Source organism: Phodopus roborovskii, unplaced genomic scaffold (genome assembly GCF_943737965.1).
Source record: "Phodopus roborovskii unplaced genomic scaffold, PHOROB, whole genome shotgun sequence".
NCBI classification, from domain to species: Eukaryota; Metazoa; Chordata; class Mammalia; order Rodentia; family Cricetidae; genus Phodopus; species Phodopus roborovskii.
In genome coordinates, this window is record NW_026126480.1 from 56,619,697 (window position 1) to 56,642,232 (window position 22,536).

The following is a 22,536-nucleotide window of genomic DNA, read 5'->3' on the forward strand; positions in this document are numbered from 1 at the left end:
CAAATAAAATTTGCCCTTGACCAGAATCCTGTCTTGTGGTCAATTCCCTGTGTCTCTTGCCCCCACCCCCCCCCATCCCTTGGGTTTTGGGGTTATAGGTTGAAATCTCTCAGGTCGAGGCAGAGACCCACATTCAGGGTGTCTGAGTCAGTCCAATGATGGTTTCCCAGCTATCAGTCGGAGGGGGGGCATGAGCTCCCCCTTGTTCAGGTCAACTGTCTCTGTGGGTTTCTGTAGCCTGGTCTTTACCCCTTTTCTTATGACTCCTCTCTTTCTCTGCAACTGGATTCTAGGACTTGGGCTCAGTGTTTGGCTGTGGGTGTCTGCTTCTGTTTTCATCAGCTACTAGATGAAAGCTCTAGGGTGGCATATAAGTTCGTTCTCAATCTCATTTTCAGGGAAAGGCATATAAGGTAGCCTTTCCACTATTGCTCAGATTGTTAGTTGGGATCATCCTTGTAAGTCTCTGGACATTTCTCTAGAGTCCGTTTTCTCTTCAAACCTATAATGACTCCCTCTATTATGGTATCTCTTTTTTTTGCTCTCCTCTATTTGTAACCTGACTCAATCTTTCTGGTCCCACATGTTCTCTTCTCCTCCCCTTCTCTTTCTCCTAACTCCTTCTCCACTCATTGCCATCCCACTCCCAATATCCTTAGGAGATCTTGTTCCTTTCCCCTTCTGTGGGGGACCTTGCATAAATCTCTTAGGTTACTCTTTGTATCCTAGTTTCTCTGGCAGTGTGAATTATAGGCTGGTGATCCTTTGCTCTATGTCTAAAATCCATATATGAGTGAGTACATACCATGTTCCTCATTTTGTGACTGAGTTATCTCACTCAGGATGGTTTCTTCAAGTTCCATCCATTTGACTGTGAATTTCAAGATTCCATTGTTTTTTCCGCTGAGTAGTATTCCACTGTGTAAATGTGCCACATCTTCTTTATCCATTCTTCAGTTGAGGGGTATCTAGGATGCTTCCAGGTTCTTGCTATTACAAATAATGCTGCTATGAACATAGTTGAACAGACAGATGTTTTTGTTGCGTGGATGTGGATCATTTGGGTATATGCCTAAGGGTGGAATTGCCGGGTCCCATTTTACTGTACCCATTTTCTTGAGGAACCACCATACTGATGTCCAAAATGGCTGTACGAGTTTGCACTCCCACCAGCAGTGGAGGAGTGTTCCCCTTTCTCCACATCCTCTCCAACATAAGCTGTCATTGGTATTTTTATTTTAGCCATTCTGGCAGGAGTAAGATTAGGTATCTCAGAGTTGTTTTGATTAGCATTTCCCTGATGGCTAAGGATGCTGAGCATTTTCTTAAGTATCTTTCAGCCATTTTGGATTCCTCTATTGAGAATTCTCTATTCTGTTTGTACCCCTCTTTTTAATAGGGTTATTTGGTGTTTCGGTGACTAATTTCTTGAGTTCTTTGTATATTTTGGAGATCAGCCCTCTGTCATTGTGGGGTTGGTGAAGATATTTTCCCAGTCTATGGGCTGCCACTTGGTCTTGATGACTGTGTCCTTTGCCTTACAGAAGCTTCTCAGTTTGAGAAGGTCCTATTTATTAACTTTCGATCTTAGTGTCTGTGCTACTGGAGTTATGTTCAGGAGGCAGTCTCCTGTACCAATTTGTTCAAGGGTACCTCTCACTTTTTCTTCTAAGAGGTTCAATGTGGCTGGATTTATGTTAAGGTCTTTGATCCATTTGGACTTGAGTTTTGTGCATGGCAATAAACATGGGTCTATCTGCAGTCTTCTACACACCATCATCCAGTTGTGCCAGCACCATTTGTTGAAGATGCTTTCTTCCTCCCATTGTATAATTTTACCTGTTTTGTCAAAAATCAGGTGTTCGTAGGTGTGTGGGTTAATATCAAGATTTTCAATTTGATTCCATTGGTCTATTTTTGTGCCAATACCAAGCTGTTTTCGGGACTATAGCTCTATAGGAGACCTTGAAGTCAGGAATGGTCATGCCTCTTGAAGTTCCTTTATTGTATAGGGTTATTTTGGCTATTCTGGGTCTTTTGTTTTTCCATATAAGGTTGAACATTATCCTTTAAATGTCTGTGAAAAATTGTGCTAAGATTTTGATGGGGCTTGCATTGAATCTGTAGATTGCTTTTGCCAAGATTGCCATTTTTACTATGTTTATTCTACCAATCCAAGAGCATGGGAGATCTTTTCATTTTCTGGTATCTTCTCTAATTTCTTTCTTTAAAGACACAAGTTATTGCTATATAGGTCTTTCACTTGTTTGGTAAGTGTTACCCCAAGATATTTTATGTTGTTTGTAGCTATTGTAAAGGTTGATGTTTCTCTGATTTCTTTCTCTACCCCTTTATCATCTGTATATAGTAGGACTACTGATTTTTTTTTAAAATCTTGTATCCTGCCACCTTGCTGAAGGGGTTTATCAGCTATAGAAGTTCCCTGGTAGTGTTTTTTGTATCACTTAGGTAAACTATCATATTATCTGCAATAGTGAAAGTCTGACTTCTTCCTTTCCGATTGGTATCTCCTTGATCTCCTTTTGTCGATTTATTGCTCTAGCTAGGACTTCAAGTACAACATTAAAGAGATATGGAGAGAGTAGGCAGCCTTGTCTTGTTCTTGATTATAGAGGAATCACCTTAAGCTTCTCTCCATTCAGTTTGATGTTGGCTGTTGGTTTACTGTATATTGCTTTTATTATGTTTAGGTATATTCCTGTTATCCCTGATCTCTCCAAGACCTTTATCATGAAAGGGTGTTGGATTTTGTCAAAGGCTTTTTCAGCATCTAGTGAGATGATCATATGGTTTTTCTTTTTCAGTTTTTTTATATGGTGGATCACATTGATAGATTTTCATATGTTCAACCATCCTGAATCCCTGGGATGAAGCCTACTTGGTCGTGGTGGATGATTTCTCTGATGTGTTCTTAAATTCAATTTGCCAGTATTTTATTGAATATTTTTGCATCAACGTTCATGAGGGATATTGGCCTTTAGTTCTCTTTCTTAGTTGTGACTTTGTGTGGCTTGGGTACCAAGGTAATTGAAGCCTCGTAAAAAGGTTAGTAATGAACCTTCTGCTTCTGTTGTGTGGAACAATTTGAGGAGTATTGAATTCTGCCCTGGTCTTTTTTTGTTTTTGTTTTTGTTTTTGTTTTTTGTTTTGTTTTGTTTTGTTGTTGTTTTGTTTTGTTTTTTGTTTTGATTTTTGGTTGGGAGGCTTTTGATGACTGTTTCTATTTCATTAGGGGTTAAAAGTCTATTTAAATTGCTTATCTGTTCTTGATTTAATTTTGGTGATAGCTATCCAGAAATATTTCCATTTCCTTTGAATTTTAGAATTTTGTAGAGTACTGGTTTTCAAAGTATGACCTGAAAATTGTCTGGATTTCCTCTGTGTCCGTTGTTATGTCCCCCCTTTTCATTTCTGATTGTGTTGATTTGCATGTTCTCTCTCTCTGCTTTTTGGTTAGTTTGAATAAAGGTTTGTCTATCTTGTTGATTTTCTCAAAGAACCAACTCTTTGTTACATTAATTCTTCGTATTGTTTTCCTAGTTTCTACTTTATTGATTTCAGCCCTCAAATTGACTATTTCCTGGCATCTACTTCTCCGGGGTGAGTTTGCTTCTTTTTGTTCTAAGGCTTTCAGTTGTGCTGTTAATTCTCTAATGCAACTATCCTCCTCCGTTTTCTTCATATGGGCACTTAGTGCAATGAACTTTCCTCATAGCACTGCATCCAAAGTGTCCCATAAGTTTGGGCATGTTGTGTCTTCATTCTTGTTGAATTCTAGGAAATCTTTAATTTCTTTATTTCTTCCTTGACCCAGGTATGGTGCAATTGTGAATTGTTCAGTTTCCATGAGTTTGTAGAGTTTCTGCAATTTGTGTTGTTGTTGAATTCTAACTTTAAAGCATGGTGGTCTTATAAGATACAGGGGACTATTCCAATTTGTTTGTATCTGTTGAGGTTTGCCTAGTATATGGTCTATTTTAGAGAAGGTTCCATGTGGAGCTGAGAAGAAGGTATATTCTTTTGTGTTTGGATGGAATGTTCTGTTAAACCCAATTGGGATGTAGCTTCTGTTAGTTCTTTTGTTTCTTTGTTAAGTTTCTGCCTGGTGGTCCTGTCTAGTGATGAGAGTGGGGTGTTAAGGTCTCACGCTATGAGTGTGTGAGGTTTTATATGAGCTTTGAGTTTTAGTAATGTTTCTTTTACCAATGTGGGTGCCTTTGTATTTGGGGCATAGATGTTCAGAATTGAGACTTTGTACTGATGGATTTCTCCTGTGATGAATATGAAATGACCTTCATTCCTGTTGATTGATTTTGGTTTGAATTCTAACTTGTTAGATATTAGGATAGCTACACCTGCTTGCTTCTTGAGTCCATTTGATTGGAAGAATTTTCCCCTTACCCTGAGGAATGTCTGTCTTTGAAGCTTAGATATGTTTCATGTATGCAGCGGAAGGATGGATTCTGTCTTCATATCCATTCTGTTAGCCTGTGTCTTTTTATAAGCAAGTTAAGACCATTAATGTTGAGGGAAAGTAAGAACCATTGATTCTTAATTCTTGTTTGTTTTAGATTTCTTGTTGGCGGTGGTATTGTGAGTATATTTACCCCCCACTTTTTGTTATAAGCAGTTTTTGCCAGCCTGGTCCCACAGCCGTGTCAGCCCCAAATAACACATAGAGACACTGTATTAGCTATAAAACTAATATTCTTATTGGCTAGCTCTGTCTTAAATATTAATCCATTCCTATTAATCTAAATATTTCCATGTGGTCTTATCTTATCAGAGAGAGGGTTGGGACCTCTGTACTCTTGGTCCTACATGTTGAATCTTCTCCTACCTCTCCCCGAATCCTCCCTGTCTCCTAGTCCCGCTTATCTTACTTTCCTATTGGCCAACTTGGCTTTATTCATTAACCAATAAGAGAAACATATTTACAGAATTACATCTCCCATCAGCTTTTGCTTTTGGGTTCTGGTAAAGTGGAATTATATATTGCCTATGTTTTTGTGAGTGTAGTTAACTTCCTTGGGTTGGAGTTTTCCTTCCAAAACTTTCTGTAGTGCTGAATTTGTGGATATGTATTGTGAAAATCTGGCTTTGTCATTGAATATCTTGTTTTCTCCGGCTATAGTGACTGAGAGTTTTGCTGGGTATAGTAGCCTGGGCTGGCATCCGTGAACTCTTAGTATTTGTAGAACAATCTATCCAGGACCTTCTGGCCTTAAGAGTTTCCATGGAGAAGTCAGGTGTAATTTTGATAGGTCTGCCTTTATATGTTACCTGACCTTTTTTTTTTTTTTTTTCCTTTGCTGCTCTTAATATTCTTCCTTTATTCTGTATGTTAGGTACTTTGATTATTATGTGGCGAGGGGACTTTTTTTTTTTTGGTCCAGTCTATTTGGTGTTTGATATGCTTCTGTACTTTCATAGGCATGTCCTTCTCCAGACTGGAAAAGTTTTCTTCAATGATTTTGTTGAATATGTTTTCTTCACCTTTGAGCTGAGCTTCTTCAACTTCTATGCCTATTATTCTTGGCCTTTTCACGGTGTCCCGCATTTCCTGGGTGTTTTGTGTTAAAGATTTATTGAATTTAAGATTTTCTTTGGTCAATGAATCTATTTCCTCTAGTTTATCTTCAGTGCCTACAATTCTCTCTTCAATCTCTTATATTCTGTTGGTTATGCTTGCATCTGTAGTTCCTGATCATTTCCCAGTTTTTCTATTTCCAGCATTCCCTCAGTTTGTGTTTTCTTTATTGTCTCTATTTTAGTTTTCAGGTCTTGAAATGTTTGAATTGCTTTCTTCATCTGTTTGATTGTTTCTCACCCCCCCCCCTTGGCTTTCCTTGCTTTCTTTAAGAGATTTGTTCATTTCTTGCATTTCTTGCTTGGCCTTTCCTCTATTTCTTCCAATTTTTTATTTGTTTTTTCTTCCATTTCTTTAAGGGAGTTTCTCATATCATCTTTGAGGACCTCTATCTTTTTTATGAAGATATTTTTTAAGTGGTTCTCTTCTGCTTCTGTAAGGATGGAAAAATTTAGCCTAACTCTCCCTAGACTCTGCCCCCTAGAAGTGAGTAGGCAAAAGGTCACATTCTTGACTGTTTACAACAGGGTGGTTTACCACAGCACCTATGAGTGAATGAACAGAAAATGAGCCCTAGCAAAAGCAGACTTCCTGGGCTTGGATAGTTCAAATTGATTGGTCTGCACTAGATGCTATGAGATGATTGGTTTGTGATGTGCGGGCTTTGTTGTAACCCTATAAAAGCTGTCTGAACCCTGTACCTAGGGTTCCCAGTCCTCTACCCCATGTGGAGTATGGCTGTGGACCCCAGTGTACTGGAACATAAAAAAAAAAACCTCATGCTTTTTCATCAAGACCGCTTCTCGTGAATGATTTGGGGGGGGGGGCACCTTTCCTGAGTCAGGGTGTGAGGGTCCATGCCCTCCACAGGTCTTTCACTTCATCTGCTTTGGTGTGTTCACATCTAGTTGATGTAGAGTCCCTAGATTCTGATGGTGTCATACTGGTCTTTCTATTGTTGGGTGTTTTCTTGTATTGCTGTCTTCCCATTACTTCTTCCAGTGGGTGCAGGTGGAGTCTCTCTCTTTCTCTCTCTCTCTCTCTCTCTCTCTCTCTCTCTCTCTCTCTCTCTCTCTCTCTCTCTCTCTCTCTCTCTCTCCTGCTCTCCCAGTGGGTATATGTGGGTCAGGAGTTCAATGTCTGTAACTCTGGATGATCAGAGCTCTCTAGGAGGTCTCCAGCAGAGGGCAGATGATGGGCCCCAAAGATCAGGTGAGTACAGGCTCAAGGTGGTCCTATGTGGGTAGGCAGTTCCAGTATGCTCAGAGCCAACCTAGGAAGTTCCAAGGAGGTGGAGGGTTGTTGGACCGGCACTCTGGCCCAATGCTCACCCTGAGCAGTGGGCGCAGCAGGACCAAGTGTAAGGGGGAGGCAGGCTCTGGGTGGTGTATGGACCAGAGTACCAGGCCTGTACCACTTTAAGACTTTATTTTTAATTTGTTTTATGTGAAAGGGTGTCTTGCCTAGGTGTATTTCTGTGTACCACATTCATGCCTGGTGCCCTTGGAGGCCAGAAGAGGGCACTGGATTCCCTGGAACTGGAGGTGATAAGTGCTTGTGAGCTACTATGTATCAAACCTTCGACCTCTGGAAGAGCTTCCAAAATTCTTAACCACTGAGCCATCTCTCCAGACCCCTGCCTACCATTTTAAACTAAAGAAACCATGAATGTTCTTCCTTAATTAAACAGTAAGAATAATTTACTTCTTATCTTTTATCCATATCACTGCAAAGATAAATGTCACAAGTTTCCAAATGGTTTTCTTTTTAAATCCACTCATACAAATACAAACTACAGTATAGGCAATCTAATTCTTTAAAGATTTTCTCATGTGAAATGAAATATTTTTGCAAAAATTCTATTATAACCTGAGTAATTAAAACTTAGTAGCAAAGACACATAGAAAGCCAAAGAACATTCTGGTAAGGATTCATTTCTACCTTCTCTTTTTTAAGGTAGCTTTTTTCTAATAAATAAAATTAACTTATGTATAATAAAATTTAAATACCAAATAGTACACATTTCTCTTAAATATTCCATATCTAATAGTCATAATATGTATGCACTAAATACACTTCCTCAGAAATAATTTATTTATCCACAGAATGAATATAAGGGGATTTTATCCAGTTATTAATAAAAAATCAGGACTCATAATTAGAATTTTCATATAAATAATGAGCCCTCCTCAGTATAATTATATCTCTTGCCACACATGTACAATTTTATAAAGATACTTATGATCTTAAATTCAAGTTTAATTCAGTTTCGTTGGTTCATCTGAGAGTCGTGCTTATCCTTATGTCTCCAAATACAAAGAAGTGTGCCCACTGTCAGATGTAGACCAAGGACAAATGAATTTCTTTTGTCCTGATTCCAAATGTCCATGGTCATCCCAGGATTCCATAACACAGAAGAGAAAAGAAATTCGTACCTTGTGGGTAAAAGTAAGAAAAATATTGGTACAGATGTCACCAGCTGGAGGTGGTGCCAGTTTTGAAAAGCAAAAGCCAGGCCTGCCAATATTATCTGTCCAATTGCCACAGCACATAATAGCAGTGCTGTTGCCATGGCTTGGAATTTGGGTTTTGTCCATTCTATCACTGAAAGAAAAGAAAATGAATCTTGGCTTCGTATTAAAGTTGGAAGGACATCCAGGTCAAAACCAAAGCTTAGAAAATGCCTATCAGCAGCTGACCGGAGCAAGCAGGAACTTTCGGACTATGGGCTGACAGCTGGGGAGCCTGCATGGGACCTAACTAGACCCTCTGAATGTGGGTGATGGTTACATGACTTATCTGTTTGGGAGCCCTGGCAGTGGCATCAGGACCTAACCCAGAGGCATGAACTGACTTTCTGGAGCCCATTCCCTAAGGTGGGACACCTTGCTCAGCCTTGATACGGGGGGAGGGGCTTAGTTCTGCCTCAACTTGGTGTGCCAGACTTTGTTGACTCCTCAAGAAAGACCTTGCCCCCTGTGATGAGTGGGTGGAGGGTGAGAAGGGGTAAGAGGGGGAAGGAAACTGGGGTTGGTATGTAAAATAAAAAATAAATTTGTTCATAAAAAAAAAAAACAAAAGAAAATGTCCATCTAAAGCTTTGACTTACTGAGCAAGCTACTATTCGTCAGAATGGATGAGACAGAGATCCCAGCCAGCAGACGTAGTAAGCAGGAGACGAGGAAGGAGGGAGCAAATGCTGCACAGGTTTCAGTGATGGCCATCTGCAGTAATGCACATATGAACAGCAACTTCCTCCCAAACCTGAGGGAAAGGAAGGGTTTGATTATAGGAACAATGCAATTGGAATACCAATTGAAGACACTTTAAAATGATAAATAATCAAAAATAACCAAGAATAACCAAGCTACTTTCTGAGTTTATAAATGGTATGAACCCTCTTCCAGAAACAGATGGAAATAGATGAAGAAATCCACAACTAACCATTGGCACAAGCTCCTGGAGTACAATCAAAGTGAGGGAGGAATGATAATATGAACAAAGGAGTCAAGACCATGGTGGGGAAACCCACAGAATCAGCTGGCCCAAGCTAGTGAGAGATCACTGACTCAGGTCTGACAAATGGGGAATCTGCATAAGACTGAACCCGACTCCCCTAATATAGGTGACAATGATGTGACTGGGACAATAAATGAGGCCACTGGCAGTGGGTCCAAGATCTAACACTAATGCACAAACTGACTTAGTGGAGTCCATTCTATATGGAGAGATACCTTGCTCAGCCTAGACACAGGGATGTGGGGTTGGGGAGGTGCCTTGGTCCTGCCTCAACAAGATGATGGGACAGACTTAGTAGATTTCCTAGGGGAGGCCTCACCTCTCTACGGAGCAGATGGAAGGTGGGAGTAGGAGGAATGGGAGGAGAGGAGGGAGGGGGAACTGAGATTGAAAAGTAAAAAATAAATTAATAAAAAAAATTTAAAAGCCACAATATATCTGGACTTTGGTGGTGCACGCCTTTAATTCAAGCACTTGGAAGGCAGAGTCAGGTGGATCTCTGTGAGTTCAAGTCCAGCCTGGTCTACAGAGCTAGTTCCAGGACAAGCTCCAAAGCAATACAGAGAAACCCTGTCTCGAAAAGCAAAAAATAAAAACAAAAACAAAAAAAGCCACAATGTAGGTATAAGAACTAGTACAAAAGTCTGAAGAAATAATTAAGCCAGATGAAGAGTGAAGAAATACAAAATAGAAAGATTCAAAAAGTCAAAAATCAGAGTTTAATTGTCAGCTAAGAGGGGAATCCTCTCTGGCCAGTTGAATAAAAACCTGTGTACTGGCTGATTTTAAATAAGCAGGGTAACTGATGAACCACTGTGCTATCTGCTACTCTCATTATGACATTAATTATACATTCAATTGTATGAAGTTTGTGCTTCAATTTAGAACAAGGAATGGATAAAAAGTAGTGTGTTAGACAAAATGATAAAGTGTCAGTCTTTGTAAAACTTAGTCAAAACAATGCATAGATAGGTACATCATCTAAACCATACGAATTCTCATCGGAAAGAGTCATCTGTAAAATTAGTGCATGTTCTACTTCTTGGACAGCAAACCTCTGATGGTAACCTAGTTATCTATTCACAGAAGGCAGCTCAGGACACTTATGAATTCCCACTGTGAAGCAGTTAGAAAACAAACAGAAAAGGTTGTACAAAAGAAAGAGAATGTTGAAATTCATGGCCCCTAGTTGTTGGCACTGTTCTAGAACCTTGGGAATATGGGGCATCGTTGGAGGAAGTACTTCTCTGAAGACTTGGAGTAGAGAGCCTGGAACCAGTGTTTATCTGTTCTCCACTTTCTGATCTGCAGTATACAAGTAGATAGCCTTCATCCCTTGTCACCATAGCCCCAACCCCTCGTTCATTCATGTCTTTCCAACATTATGAATGTACCCTCAAGCATGTGCACAAACAAAATGCAGAGAATATCTGGCCTTGGGATGCTTAGCCCCAACTGGTGCATCTACAATGCAACCACTAAAGCTCAGAAAGCATCACAGAAGAGGGGATAAAATGATTATAAAAGCCAGATGGCCAGGATGTTTACTGTGAAATAGTTTCTTTTATGTACAACAGGAGTTATAACCATAAAATCTGAAGAATATGGTCACCTAAACAAGACCAGCACACGTTGACTTGACAACACGGATGAGAGCTATCTTATAAGACCCCCACCTTAGTTGAAGAGCTATGGGAAATTAATGACTGCTAAGAGGAGAATCAGTCTTCTTCAGGGATGGACCCCCTGGTAGGTTATCCAATCCCAAGTGTCAGCCCTAACCATACACATACAGTAGGGCTTAGTAAGTTACACTTATCTGTGGGTGTGTGCATATGTAAAATAATAAAGGAAAAGCTCATGAACTTGAGGGATAGTTTGAGGAACACAAGAGAAGCTAGATGAAGAGGTAAAGAAGTGATATAATTCAGTACAGAGATTAGGATGACCACTAATATGGAACACGCCTGAATGATCTCTAACTGATAGAGGGATATTAGATGTTGAGAACATGAGGGATCAGAAAGGTTGAGTTGGGGTAAGAATAGAGAAGAACAAGAAAAGAGATACTTTGATAGAGAGAACCATTATAGGTTTAAAGAGAAATCTACCACTAGGGAAATGTCCAGAGATCCACAAGGTTAACCCCAACTGACTCTAAGCAATAGTAGAGAGGCTACCTTAAATGCCCTTGCCCTATAATGAGATTGATTACTACCTTAAATGCCATCATAGAGCCTTCATCCAGTAGCTGATGGAAGCAGAAGCAGACATCACAGCTAAGTACTGAGCAGAACTCCTGGAATCCAGTTGTAGAGGGGGAGAAGTGATGAGCAAAGGGGTCAAGACCATGCTGGAGAACCCATAGATACAGCTGACCTGAACAAGGAGGAGCTCATGAACCCAGTCAGACAGCTGGGGAACCAACATAGGTCCAAACCAGGCCCCCTGAATGTGGGTGTCAGCTAGAAGGTCTGGGCAGTCTATAGGACCTCTGTGTAACCCTGGAATATCAGGTTTCTCTGTATAATCTTTATTTTGAAGATTGACTGTACACTGTGACATTTCTTGAAGACAAATAATTATAATCAAAGATTAACAGTTCTAATGGACAAAGGTCTAAAGTTAATTAGTTCTTAGGCTAAATGGAAGAAAAGTAATTCATAAGCACTCGCAGAACATAGCACTTTTAAATCTCAAAACATATTTTCTGTACTCTGCGAAACCCTAGACCAAAAAAAAAAAAAACCATGTAACTCTTTCTTGGGCTATGAAGTGAATTATTTTCTGTACCCTGGCCAGTTAGAAAAATCTTTCCCCTCAACACTCCTCCACTGCTGGTGCAAACTTGTACAGCCATTTTGGACATCAGTATGACGGTTCCTCAGGAAAATGGGAATCAGTCTACCACAATACCAGGCAATCCCACTCTTGGGCATATACCCAAATGATCCATATCCATGCAACAAAGACATGTGTTCAACTATGTTCATAGCAGCATTATTTGATAAAGAAGATGTGGCACATTTACACAATGGAATACTACTCTGTGGGAAACATGGGTCTCAGTTAGAAGACCTGGGAAGTCTAAGGGACCTCTGACAGTGGAACCAGGATGTATCCCTGGTGCACAAAAAGACTTTGGGAGCACATTCCCCATGGAGGGATACTCCCTTAACTTAGAGGCAGGAGCAAGGGCCTAGTCCCTACTCCAAATAACTTGACAGATTTAGATGACCCCTCCTGGAGGGCATCACCCTACATGTGGAGGGGGGGAATGAAATAGGAGGGTGGAGGGGCATGGGAAAGTGGAAGAGAGGGGGGAGGGCAGAGAGAACTGGGATTGATATGTAAAATAATAAAAATAAATAAATAAACTTTAAAAAGGAAAATCTTTCTTCTCAGTATATCTGAACAAAAGGCATTTTTGTTTCTAGATATTTATTAATGGCTCCCTGTCCCATGTGCAATTTCAGGACTGAACATAAAAACTTAGTTGGCTGGTGAGCTGAACTTTGAGTCTTCAGGTTATAAACACATACCATGAAACTGAGGTTAGGAATTTGTGCAGAGAGTTAATCATTGTCCTAATTTATTGGCCAGAACTAGCAAGGAATTTTTTCACCCACTTTTTATTAATTTATTTTTTACTTTCCAATCACGGCTCCCCCTCCCTCCTCTCCTTCTTCTCCCCCCACCTGCCATCTGCCCCTCAGAGAGAGTAAGGCCTCCTGTAGGAAGTCTATTAAGTCTGTCCCATCATCTTGTTGAGGTAGGACCAAGCCCTCCACTAGGCTGAGCAAGGTATCTCTCCACATAGAATGGGCTCCACTAAGTCTGTGCATTTGGACCCACTGCCACTACCCAGCAAGCATCATTGTCCCCTATATCAAGGGAGTCTAGTTCTGTCTCATGCAGGTTCCCCATTTGTTAGACCTGAGTCAGTGATCTCTCACTAGCTCGGGTCAGCTGATTATGTGGGTTTCTCCATCATGGTCTTGACTCCTTTGTTCATATTATTGCTCCTCCCTCACTTCAATTTTACTCCAGGAGCTTGTGCCAATGGTTAGTTGTGGATTTCTGCATCTGTTTCTATCTGTTTCTGGAAGAGGGTTATGGCTTCTCTGGAGTTGTGTATTATAGGCTGGGTATCTTTTGTTTTATGTCTGGTATCCACTTATGAGTGAGTACATACTATATTTGTCTTTCTGGGTCAGGGTTACCTTTCCCAGGATGGTTTTTTCTAGTTCTGACCATTTACCTGCAAATTTCAAGATGTCACAGTTTCTTACCACTGAGTAGTACTCCATTGTATGTATGTGCCACATTTTCCTTATCCATTCTTCAGTTGAGGGGTACCTAGGTTGTTTCCAGGTTCTGGCTATTACAAGTAATGTTGCTATGAACATAATCGAGCAAATGTCCTTGTGGTATGTGCATGTTTTGGGTATATGCCCAAAAGTAGTATTGCAGGGTCTTCAGGTAGATTGATTCTTAATGGAAAGTGTTTATCTTAAAAACCACTAGCAAGGCATCTGGTCTAATCTAAAACTATTTTGAAGCTTTATATCAGCTAATAGTGCATAGCATCTTGGCAGCTAGAGAAATACAAAACTGTTTTCCTAATGTCAAATTGAGCTGTGATCTAAAACAGCTCCTAGGGAAATTCATAAGCCCTGACCATGTAGTAATTCTTTGTATTCATTTTTATTCATCAAAACTCTGTAGAAACTAACATTATAAATCCAATTAGACAATATCTCTTAAGGGGGAGTCACCTTTTAAACAATCACAGACAAAAATGCCCAGTAGACTGGGAATGTATTTATGAGATAAACACACTACAATACAGGGAATTTTGCAGCAGTACTTGTGAAGTTACAGACAGAAGCAAAAGGTATTCTGGAGTCTATAGCCTTGTGGCCTTGCCTAAATGAGGTTTCCCATCAGAGAGTTTCCTCCTGGTGTGCTGACACCTTGGATGTTAATTACCATCTGCTGTTCTTATGACATGGCTTCTGACACCATGTGAACTGTAAGAATAAAATGGTTGCATCAAAGGCTCAGGGACCATTGAGGAAGTCAAGATGGAGAGATTGTTAAGAGCCAAAGGTCAGAAAGATGGAGCAAAGCAGAGTCTTCTAGACTTAACAGGACACTGCACCCATCAGCTTGCAGAAGCTATGGTTGACCACCAAGACCTGCACAGATCAAGCCAGCCAACACCAGCATGAAGTGGGGAGGAGTTCATGAGTCCTTGTCCATAGCTGAGAAGCAATTAATAACGGATGGCTACTGAAGAAAGGAGACTCAGTTCTTCAAGGGTGTAGACTCTAGTCGATGAATGGCCTGACACCCAGGGCAGCACAAATTGAAATCAACAGCTTTTTTTTTAAAGAGGGGGTGGGGAGAACACAAAGTTGGGGGACTGTAGGAATGGGGAATACATTTGGAAGGAGTTAGGGGGGATTGAAATGAATATGATAAAATATAACACTTGTGCATATGAAATTCTCAGAAGATGGTAAAAATTATATTCCTAAAAGAATATGATGGAGGAAGAGGCTATGTTAATATTAGCAGAGTAGATATCAGAACAGATGTTTGCCCAGGTGTGGTAGTGCATACCGGCAATTCCAGACACAAAGATTGAGGCATAAAGATTATTATTGAAGACTATTTGGAACACACATAGTTTGCTAAGGTTGGCTATGTAGTGAGACTCTGTGGGAAGATCTGTCCTCCCACATCCCCTCTATCCCCAATAATCTTGGTTGCTGTCCTCTAAGGGAAAGTAATTCACACCATGTCTAGGTAGAACAAGATGTCAAAGTTTATCTTGATCATAGTTCAAAAAAAGCAATGGTCAATAAAAGTTGAAATAAAAGATATTTTAAAAAGAAAGAAATAAGCAGTGCTGGGACTGAAGAGATAGTAGATGGTCAAGCTTCTACCCTTATATAGATTAAGAGACCAAAAACAGTTCAGCAGGGTTGCTGCCTGGTAGGACCTTTTCCCACTGAGCCATCTCTCCAGCCCAATATACTTGCTTCATTTTATTCACAAATACCTTACGGTATGACACTTATGGGCTCATATCCAAAGGACTCTACATCTTTTTTTAACTTATTATTTTTGCTTTATGTGCATTGGTATGAATGTGTCAGATTCCCTGGAAGTGGAGCTACAGTTTTAAACCGGGTGCTGGGATTTGAACCTGGGTCCTCTGGAAGAGTAGTCAGTGCTATTAACCACTGAGCCATCTCTCCAGCCCCAGCACTCTACATCTTAATACAGAGATACTTGCTCAATAAGCCACAGTGTGAAGTCTACCTCTTATATCTGAACTTAGAAGTCGTGATATACCATGTTCCTTCCTGCCTTCCCCTGGGGTGGTCTTTGGGTGTCTTCCTTCCTGGCAAGAACGATACGTTCTTGGAAGCTGTCTTTACCCACAATTCAGTCTTTTACAGTTAGATATACAAATATGTATAAAGGTGTAAGTACTCACAAAGTTGAGAATACACTAAGTACAGGCAAAGGTGCCTCTTGAATGTTCCTCAGAGAGAAGCTCTGTAGGAGTCAGCTAGAACCTCCTAAAACCAGCTTTGTTTTCCCTGATCTCTCTCTCCTGCCTCATACCCAGATACCAGTCTCCTTACTCATCACCCTCAGTATTCCTGGTGTTGAAAACATTGTATTAACCACCCCCAAAAATAAAATAAGACAATCCACAAATAATACTATGAATAAATATTTTAATGAGCCTTCACTGAGAAGAGGAAGAACAAATTATAATGCTGAATCTCAAATTTGCACTTATGTAAACAGTACTTTCAAATACATACAACAAAAACACAAAGTTAAAGGAAAAATTGTTTAGTGGAGTGAGAGATTTTAATATTACTCTCATTAATCAACAAAAAAAAAAAACAGGATATATCACAAGACTTGAGTTATATGAGTGAACATTACTTCCAGCCAAAATTCCTTACTTGGCACTTGCACAGTACTCTTCCATGAAGAGCAGCAAATTTGCTACAGTCTGATGTGCCTCCAGGACTCATACTTGGGAAATTACTCTCTGGTCTGATAGTACTAAGAGGGACCTTTCAGATTTTGTTAACTGTGAGCAGGGATGCCCTGAGCAGAATGGCTATCATCAGGAAATCTGAAAACAAATATTGAAGATGACGTGGGAAAAGAGAAACATTTATTCATTGCTGGTGGGAATGAAAATAGGTGGGGAGGTTCCTAAAAAAATTAAAATTACCATATGACCTACCCATATAACTCACGGCCATAGAGACACCTACTCGTCATTTTTTATTGCTGCTATATGTGTGACAGCAAGGCCACAGAAACAGCCGAGTTGCTCATCAACAGATGAACCAATAATGGAAATGTAGTACATGCACACAACGAAATATTCTTCAGCTGTAAAGAAATCATGAGATTTGCAGGAAATGGGTGGATCCAAAGGGAATGATACCAGTTCTCCCATATGTGAGGATCATAATTATAATGCACATATGTAAACAGGTATAAATGTGGGTAAAGCCTGAGGAACCCAGAAAAGAGGCCAAATACTTGGTGATCGGGAAGAATGAGGGCGGGAAAAAGACAAGGGACATGGAAAGGAAAAGAATATAGAGGGCAGCAACAGAAAGGAGAGCTAGAGAGTGCAGGAGGGGATGTGGAGGAAGAAAACCACACAAACATACTTTGCTTGAAATACCATGTAGGGCTCAGGAGATGGCTCAGTGGGTAAGAGCACTGGCTGGTCTTCCTAAGGACCCAGGTCCTAGTCCCATCACCCACATGGCAGCTCAAAGCCATCTATCACTCCAGTTGAAGGGTAACTGACACCATCTTCTAGCCTCCATTAGCACAAGGCACACACATGGAGAACAGACATACATACAGGTAAAACACCCACACCATAAAAAACGTCTTAATAGTGCTAAAACCATGATGGCTTCTTTTAAGGGGACTATGTAAAGAGTGAGATTTGTTGGGGTACTTGTAAAGGAGTGGGGAGGGGCAGTTGGGGTGGGTAAAATATACATTGCTGACAACTGTGAAATCGTCAAAGAACTCTTTTTAAAAAAAAATATGAGTGTGGAACCCTCATGAAAGGAGTAGTGGTGGCCTTATGAAAAGGGTGCAAAGCCAGTACAGTTGCATCTCATGCCTGGCAACTTCAGTACGCTCTCCATCTGCCACCAAAGATGAAAGGGGAGAACCTGACTCCATGAAGTTGTCCTCTAATCTTCACATTGCAAATTGGGGCACGTTTGCTTACACACACACATCATGTGCATTTAATAGATAGAAAGATGGATGGGTGGATGATGGATGGGAGAACGGATAGATGGACAGACAAACAGACACTAAATGCTTAAAGTTGAAATAAAAGAGGCACAATGGAGCTGTGTGAATTGTGTCCTATCTGAGGACCCAGCGGGTCCTGAGGAACCACTACAGGAAAAGGCAGAACTTGCTTGACAGAAATGGTCCTCTATTTAAAAATAGGTGTTTTTTTTCAGGCACCAGATCTAGGTTATCCCACAAACTGTGATGACAGTTGTCATTAGATGAATTGTTTCATATGCCTGTGTCTTTGGCAGAAGCAAAAATAAAAGTGACAGACATAGCTTCCCAACATACCAGTGGAACCACAGGTATCAAAGGACATTCCACTATTGTGCTTGAGAAATGGAGACACAAAGTCCCTTCTCGTGCACCACAGCTGTTCAGTGCAGTGTCCAGCAGGGAGAAAACACAGTTCCTCTGACAAGAGCATCAATGCTATTTTCTATATTTGAACATTCAAATAGGATTAAAGCATTGCATTGAACATCTTTGTGTCATTTCCATAGTTGACTTTCTCATATTTATTAACCACGCTGTGACACTATCTCTCTGCTCCCATCCTGATATACCCCCATATCTCATGGAGGGGATTCCTGTGTCCATACAACACATAGACTTCTATTCAAACAACACTCATCACATTGACTCAAGGTACAGCTAGAAGAATATAATTTAAAGTGGCTATCACAGGTGCCTAAAATACTCATACATAGAAAGAGCCAAAAACCAGTGACACTCACCTGTCTGTTAAGTGGCCATATAGTGTATTTCCTACAAACATACCAGTCAAGAATAGAAACTTGGCTATTGAATCCAGTGACTGAGATTCACACACCAGGTCCCACTGAAAGATATGAAACCCAGAAGAGTAAGACTTATAGCCTGTCAGTCAGACTATACAAAAATGCATCAATGTGACCCTCAAGTCTCATTCTAGCAGCCCCCTAAACTCCTCTCCCATTTCAACACCACCTGACTTCTACAATCCTAGTCTCAGCTTAAACACACCTGGCTCCAGGAATCTTCCTCTAGTAACTTGGACCTAGTTCTTTAGGGTGTACTACTGACTTGCATCCCATGGTAAGAAATTCTCAAACTTGACCATATACTGCAATAATTTGAGAGCCTTAAAAAAAATGTACTGGATCCTATACCTGAGCATGGCCTCTCATAGCACTTTGAGGGCTGAGATTGGGCCCTGACTTTATTAGATTAGATAGGTAAATAGATAGATACATACATACATATGTACGTACATATGTACATAGGTGATAGACAGACAGATAGATATGATAGATATAGATGTTAAATATGGATATATGACAGTAATGAAGTTGGAGTTCAAGGCCTTGTGCACAACCCCATTCTATCCTAGCACAGAAGGGAAAGTACTGAGACTCTTTAGAGTGCTAGGAATTGAATCCTGGGCTCACACACACCATGCAAGCATTCTACCAGTGAGCCATACTCCCAGACAACCCACTATGGTTTTGTTAAATCTCCTAGATATTTATTATTTGAAATTAAAGCTGAAAAATAAACACTGACTTGTAATATTTATAAAAGAGCAATGAATTATTTGCTTACACTGATTTGACATGTAAGAATTACTTCTTAAACTGTAGTCATCCCCTAGAGTGAAATAACCAGGGGAATAAGTCCTCTTCATTTTTTGAAGTTATACACATTGAATATGTGTTTCACATTTTATAGGTAAGTGATCAATATTGGCTAAAAGATGAACTCTAAGCTCAAAGCATGTGCACTATTCATACTATTGCTAAACATCCATCATGAATTTATGACAGGAAATGAAGCCATGTACCTCAGTCACAATGGTGGAGAGGAAGGTTCTTTGATCATACACCCAGCCGTCCACACAAGGTTCTACCTCTGGCTCTGCCACACTGGAGAAGGTGTCATTCAGATGAAGGAGATGCCACTGTGGCTGGACAAAGCGATGGCACTTGTCTGGCCTCAGGTTGGAGTCCAGAGGGATGGAGATCTTCAGGAGGTCATCTTGGCTCAGGATTCCACTTTTATTATCAGAGAAAGTGTCATTGTCAAGGATGGAGACCCAGCACCGATGACTGGGTATGGCTGCAGTGAAGTTCTCCAGTAAAGAATGAGGAGCCAGTATGACATTGCAGATAAGAACAAAACTCATCTGAAGGATCTGGAATCTCCCCAGGCTGCCAACTTGATCCAGGAGATCCTGAAAGGCCATTGGTGACCAATGACTGTGCTCAAAGGAAGGCAAAAACAATTGATCCTGGGTGAGGCCAAAGGTTTTTACAAGTTCTGGTTCACTATAGAGTAGATCCTAACCCCTTCTTATTATGCCCCTCTTCCCTTGATGAGTTAGGTAAGGAGCTGCTTCCTCTAAATTCACCAAGAGGAACATTCTGCTAAATTGCTTTCTGTGATGAATCTGTTAAAGATTTACTTTGTGAGAAACTGTGTGCACTGCTCCACAGCCATCTGCAGACACTGATCTACAAATGCTGTGAAGACAAACAAGATGGCCTGTTATACAACATGCAGTCCTTTACAGAACACGCACTTTTCCAAACTTATAAGTTAGGTGGTTTTCACTTTCCTAATCTGCTCAGTATTTACCTTGGTTAATACAATTAATGAAAAGAATTGAAAGCTACATTGATGCACATGAAGTATGGAACGATTCTTGCCCTTGGCTACCTGATGGGCCTCAGGTCCAATGCCCATGAATTCCCATTGTAAATACATGTTCAGATGGTAGGATGGTGAACTAAGACAAAGTATTAGGTTTCAAAGAAACCTAGGACAAGTCCCCCTCAGTACGTGTGGCTCTTCCAGCACTCATCACCCCGCCCCTACCCTAACCCTCTTCCTCCCAGGAAGTAAACTTCCACTTCCCTTCCCCAGCTTTTGATCCCTGTACAACTCAGCCATTCTACAGTTTGCTTTTTCAGCAGTTTCTTCCATCCACCTGCTCTAACCATTCACCTATCCTCAACTCTGTTGTAATTGTTTAAAGTGGCCCACAAGAGAAAGACCCATGAGACAGAGCTTGGGTTGGAGGGCTTTTATCCACAGGAAAGTGGATGGAAAAAGCGGGGAGGGGAGAAGGAAGACAGCCCTCTGGGGACAAAAGCGACAGAAGAGAAGAGAGAGAGACTAGAGAAGGAGAGAGAGAGAGATGGGCAGAGAAGCAGAGAGAGAAGATGGGAGGTGGACTATTAAACCCCAGCTGCTTCAATGATTTGTGGCAGAAGCTGCCAGGTAACTAAATCCAAGTACCCAGTTTTCATTGTTTGTAACAGGTTTTTGACCACGGTGGGGGTGGGGGTGCAGATCTCAGCCTGTCTTGCAGAAAAACATGGCCTAAGGCCCCTCAGCAGCAAGGTTTTCTGGACAATGAGGTATGTGCGTGTGTATCGTGTGCAGCCACACAGACACACCCTCCTTTTGAGTCCCAGTGGAAGTTCTCAACCATCAAGCTACATTGACTCAGTTTGTTCTTCTGTCATCTCTAGGATACTGCCTTCATCATTATGGTCCAAAATGATTCACCCTTCAGCCTACACTCTGCTTTTCTGAAAGAGAAGATGCAAATGCTCAGATCCCAAACTTTTCTCTCTTTTTCTCACAGATTTTTTTTTAATGATTTATTTTTATTTTATGTGCATTGGTATCTGTGTGATGATGTCAAATCCCCTGGACCTGGAATTACAAGCAATTGTGAGCTGTCATGTGGGTGCTGGGAAACGAACCCGGGTCTCTAGAAGAGCAACCAGTCCTCTTAACCACTGAGCCATCTCTCCAGCTCCCCCAAACTTTTCTTTGTAGTGAGATACTCATCACTTCCGGCTCTGCCTCCACCCCCCAGTGGGCATCTATGCCACAGGTGTGGACAAGGTGAATATCTCACTACAGAGCAACCAGTTCTCTTAACCACTGAGCCATCTCTCCAGCTCCCCCACACTTTTCTTTTAAGATTTTATTTTTGTTTTTAATTATTTGTGTACTTGGGAGTGGGTATACATGTAATTCCAATGCAAAGGCCAGAAGAGGACACTAGGTTCCCTAGATCTGGAGTTACAGGCAGTCGTGAGCCTCTAGCTATGTGTGCTGGAATCTGAACTCAGGCCCTCTGCAAAAGCAACAAGCACTCTTGGCAACTGAACCATGTCTCCGGCCCTTAAACATTTTTATCTGTTTGTTTGTGTGTGAGAGTGCACTCACAGGACACTTGTGGCGGTCATAGGGCAATTTTCAGGGGTCAATAGAAAGCTTGGCTGCAGTGCCTTTAATCCTGCAGGCCCAGATCTCAAACACTGAAACACGTTATACTCAAACACTCAAACACGATATACTGCCCTCTGGTGGAATCATCTGCATTTTGCTCATTGTGTGACATCAGGTAGACAGTCACTTGTGAAAAGGGCTCCCAGAGGGGTCAGCATGAGACAAGAACAATACAAAACCTAAAAGAGACAAAATCTCAATCTTTCCTCTCCACTAGAGACTCTCACCATTTCCTTAGTGATGAGCACTGAAAGTAGGTACAGAATGACCACAGTTCCTTGTCTAAATGTCTGCACACAACATTTGCATTGTAAACATGTTTGTTGGTTATAATAGGGTTTCACAAGGCCCAGGAGGGACTTCCAACTTGGTATCAGCCTGGCCCTGAACTCTTGATCCCCACGACAATTTAAAAGCATCTCATTCTGGAGAGACAGAGGCAGAAGCAGGTAGGTAGATCTCCTTGAAGCTGGGGTCAACCTCATGCACATGGCAAGTTCCAAGACCATGTCTCCAAAAAAATAACTTAAAATGTATTTTGCACCTATAATCCTAGGACTGGACAGGATCACCAATTTGAGGATAGCCTGAGTCACATGGTAAGAATATAGTCAAAATGCAGAGGGTTGAAGGGAAGGAAAGAGGGAGAGAAAGAGAGAGAAGGAAGAGAGGAAAAAATAATTGATTCTCCCCTATAATCTCCACAAGGACCAATTCCTCACACACAACCAACCTAACTC

The 22,536-nt window shown here is 40.9% G+C and overlaps 1 protein-coding gene across 1 annotated transcript in view; it reads right to left on the reverse strand.

The window, feature by feature from the left end:
* The window catches only part of LOC127228798 (solute carrier family 22 member 19-like), a 31,453-nt gene extending 11,691 nt beyond the window's left edge, over positions 1–19,762 (reverse strand). The window contains exons 1-4 of the mRNA XM_051193867.1: positions 19,332–19,762; positions 18,247–18,350; positions 8,721–8,875; positions 8,047–8,215 (exon numbers count right to left, since the gene is read on the reverse strand). Coding sequence (XP_051049824.1) covers positions 8,047–8,215; positions 8,721–8,875; positions 18,247–18,350; positions 19,332–19,733 — 830 coding nt within the window. The 5' untranslated portion in view covers positions 19,734–19,762. The remainder of the gene's footprint in view (positions 1–8,046; positions 8,216–8,720; positions 8,876–18,246; positions 18,351–19,331) is intronic.
* Between the last annotated feature and the right edge of the window lie 2,774 nt (positions 19,763–22,536).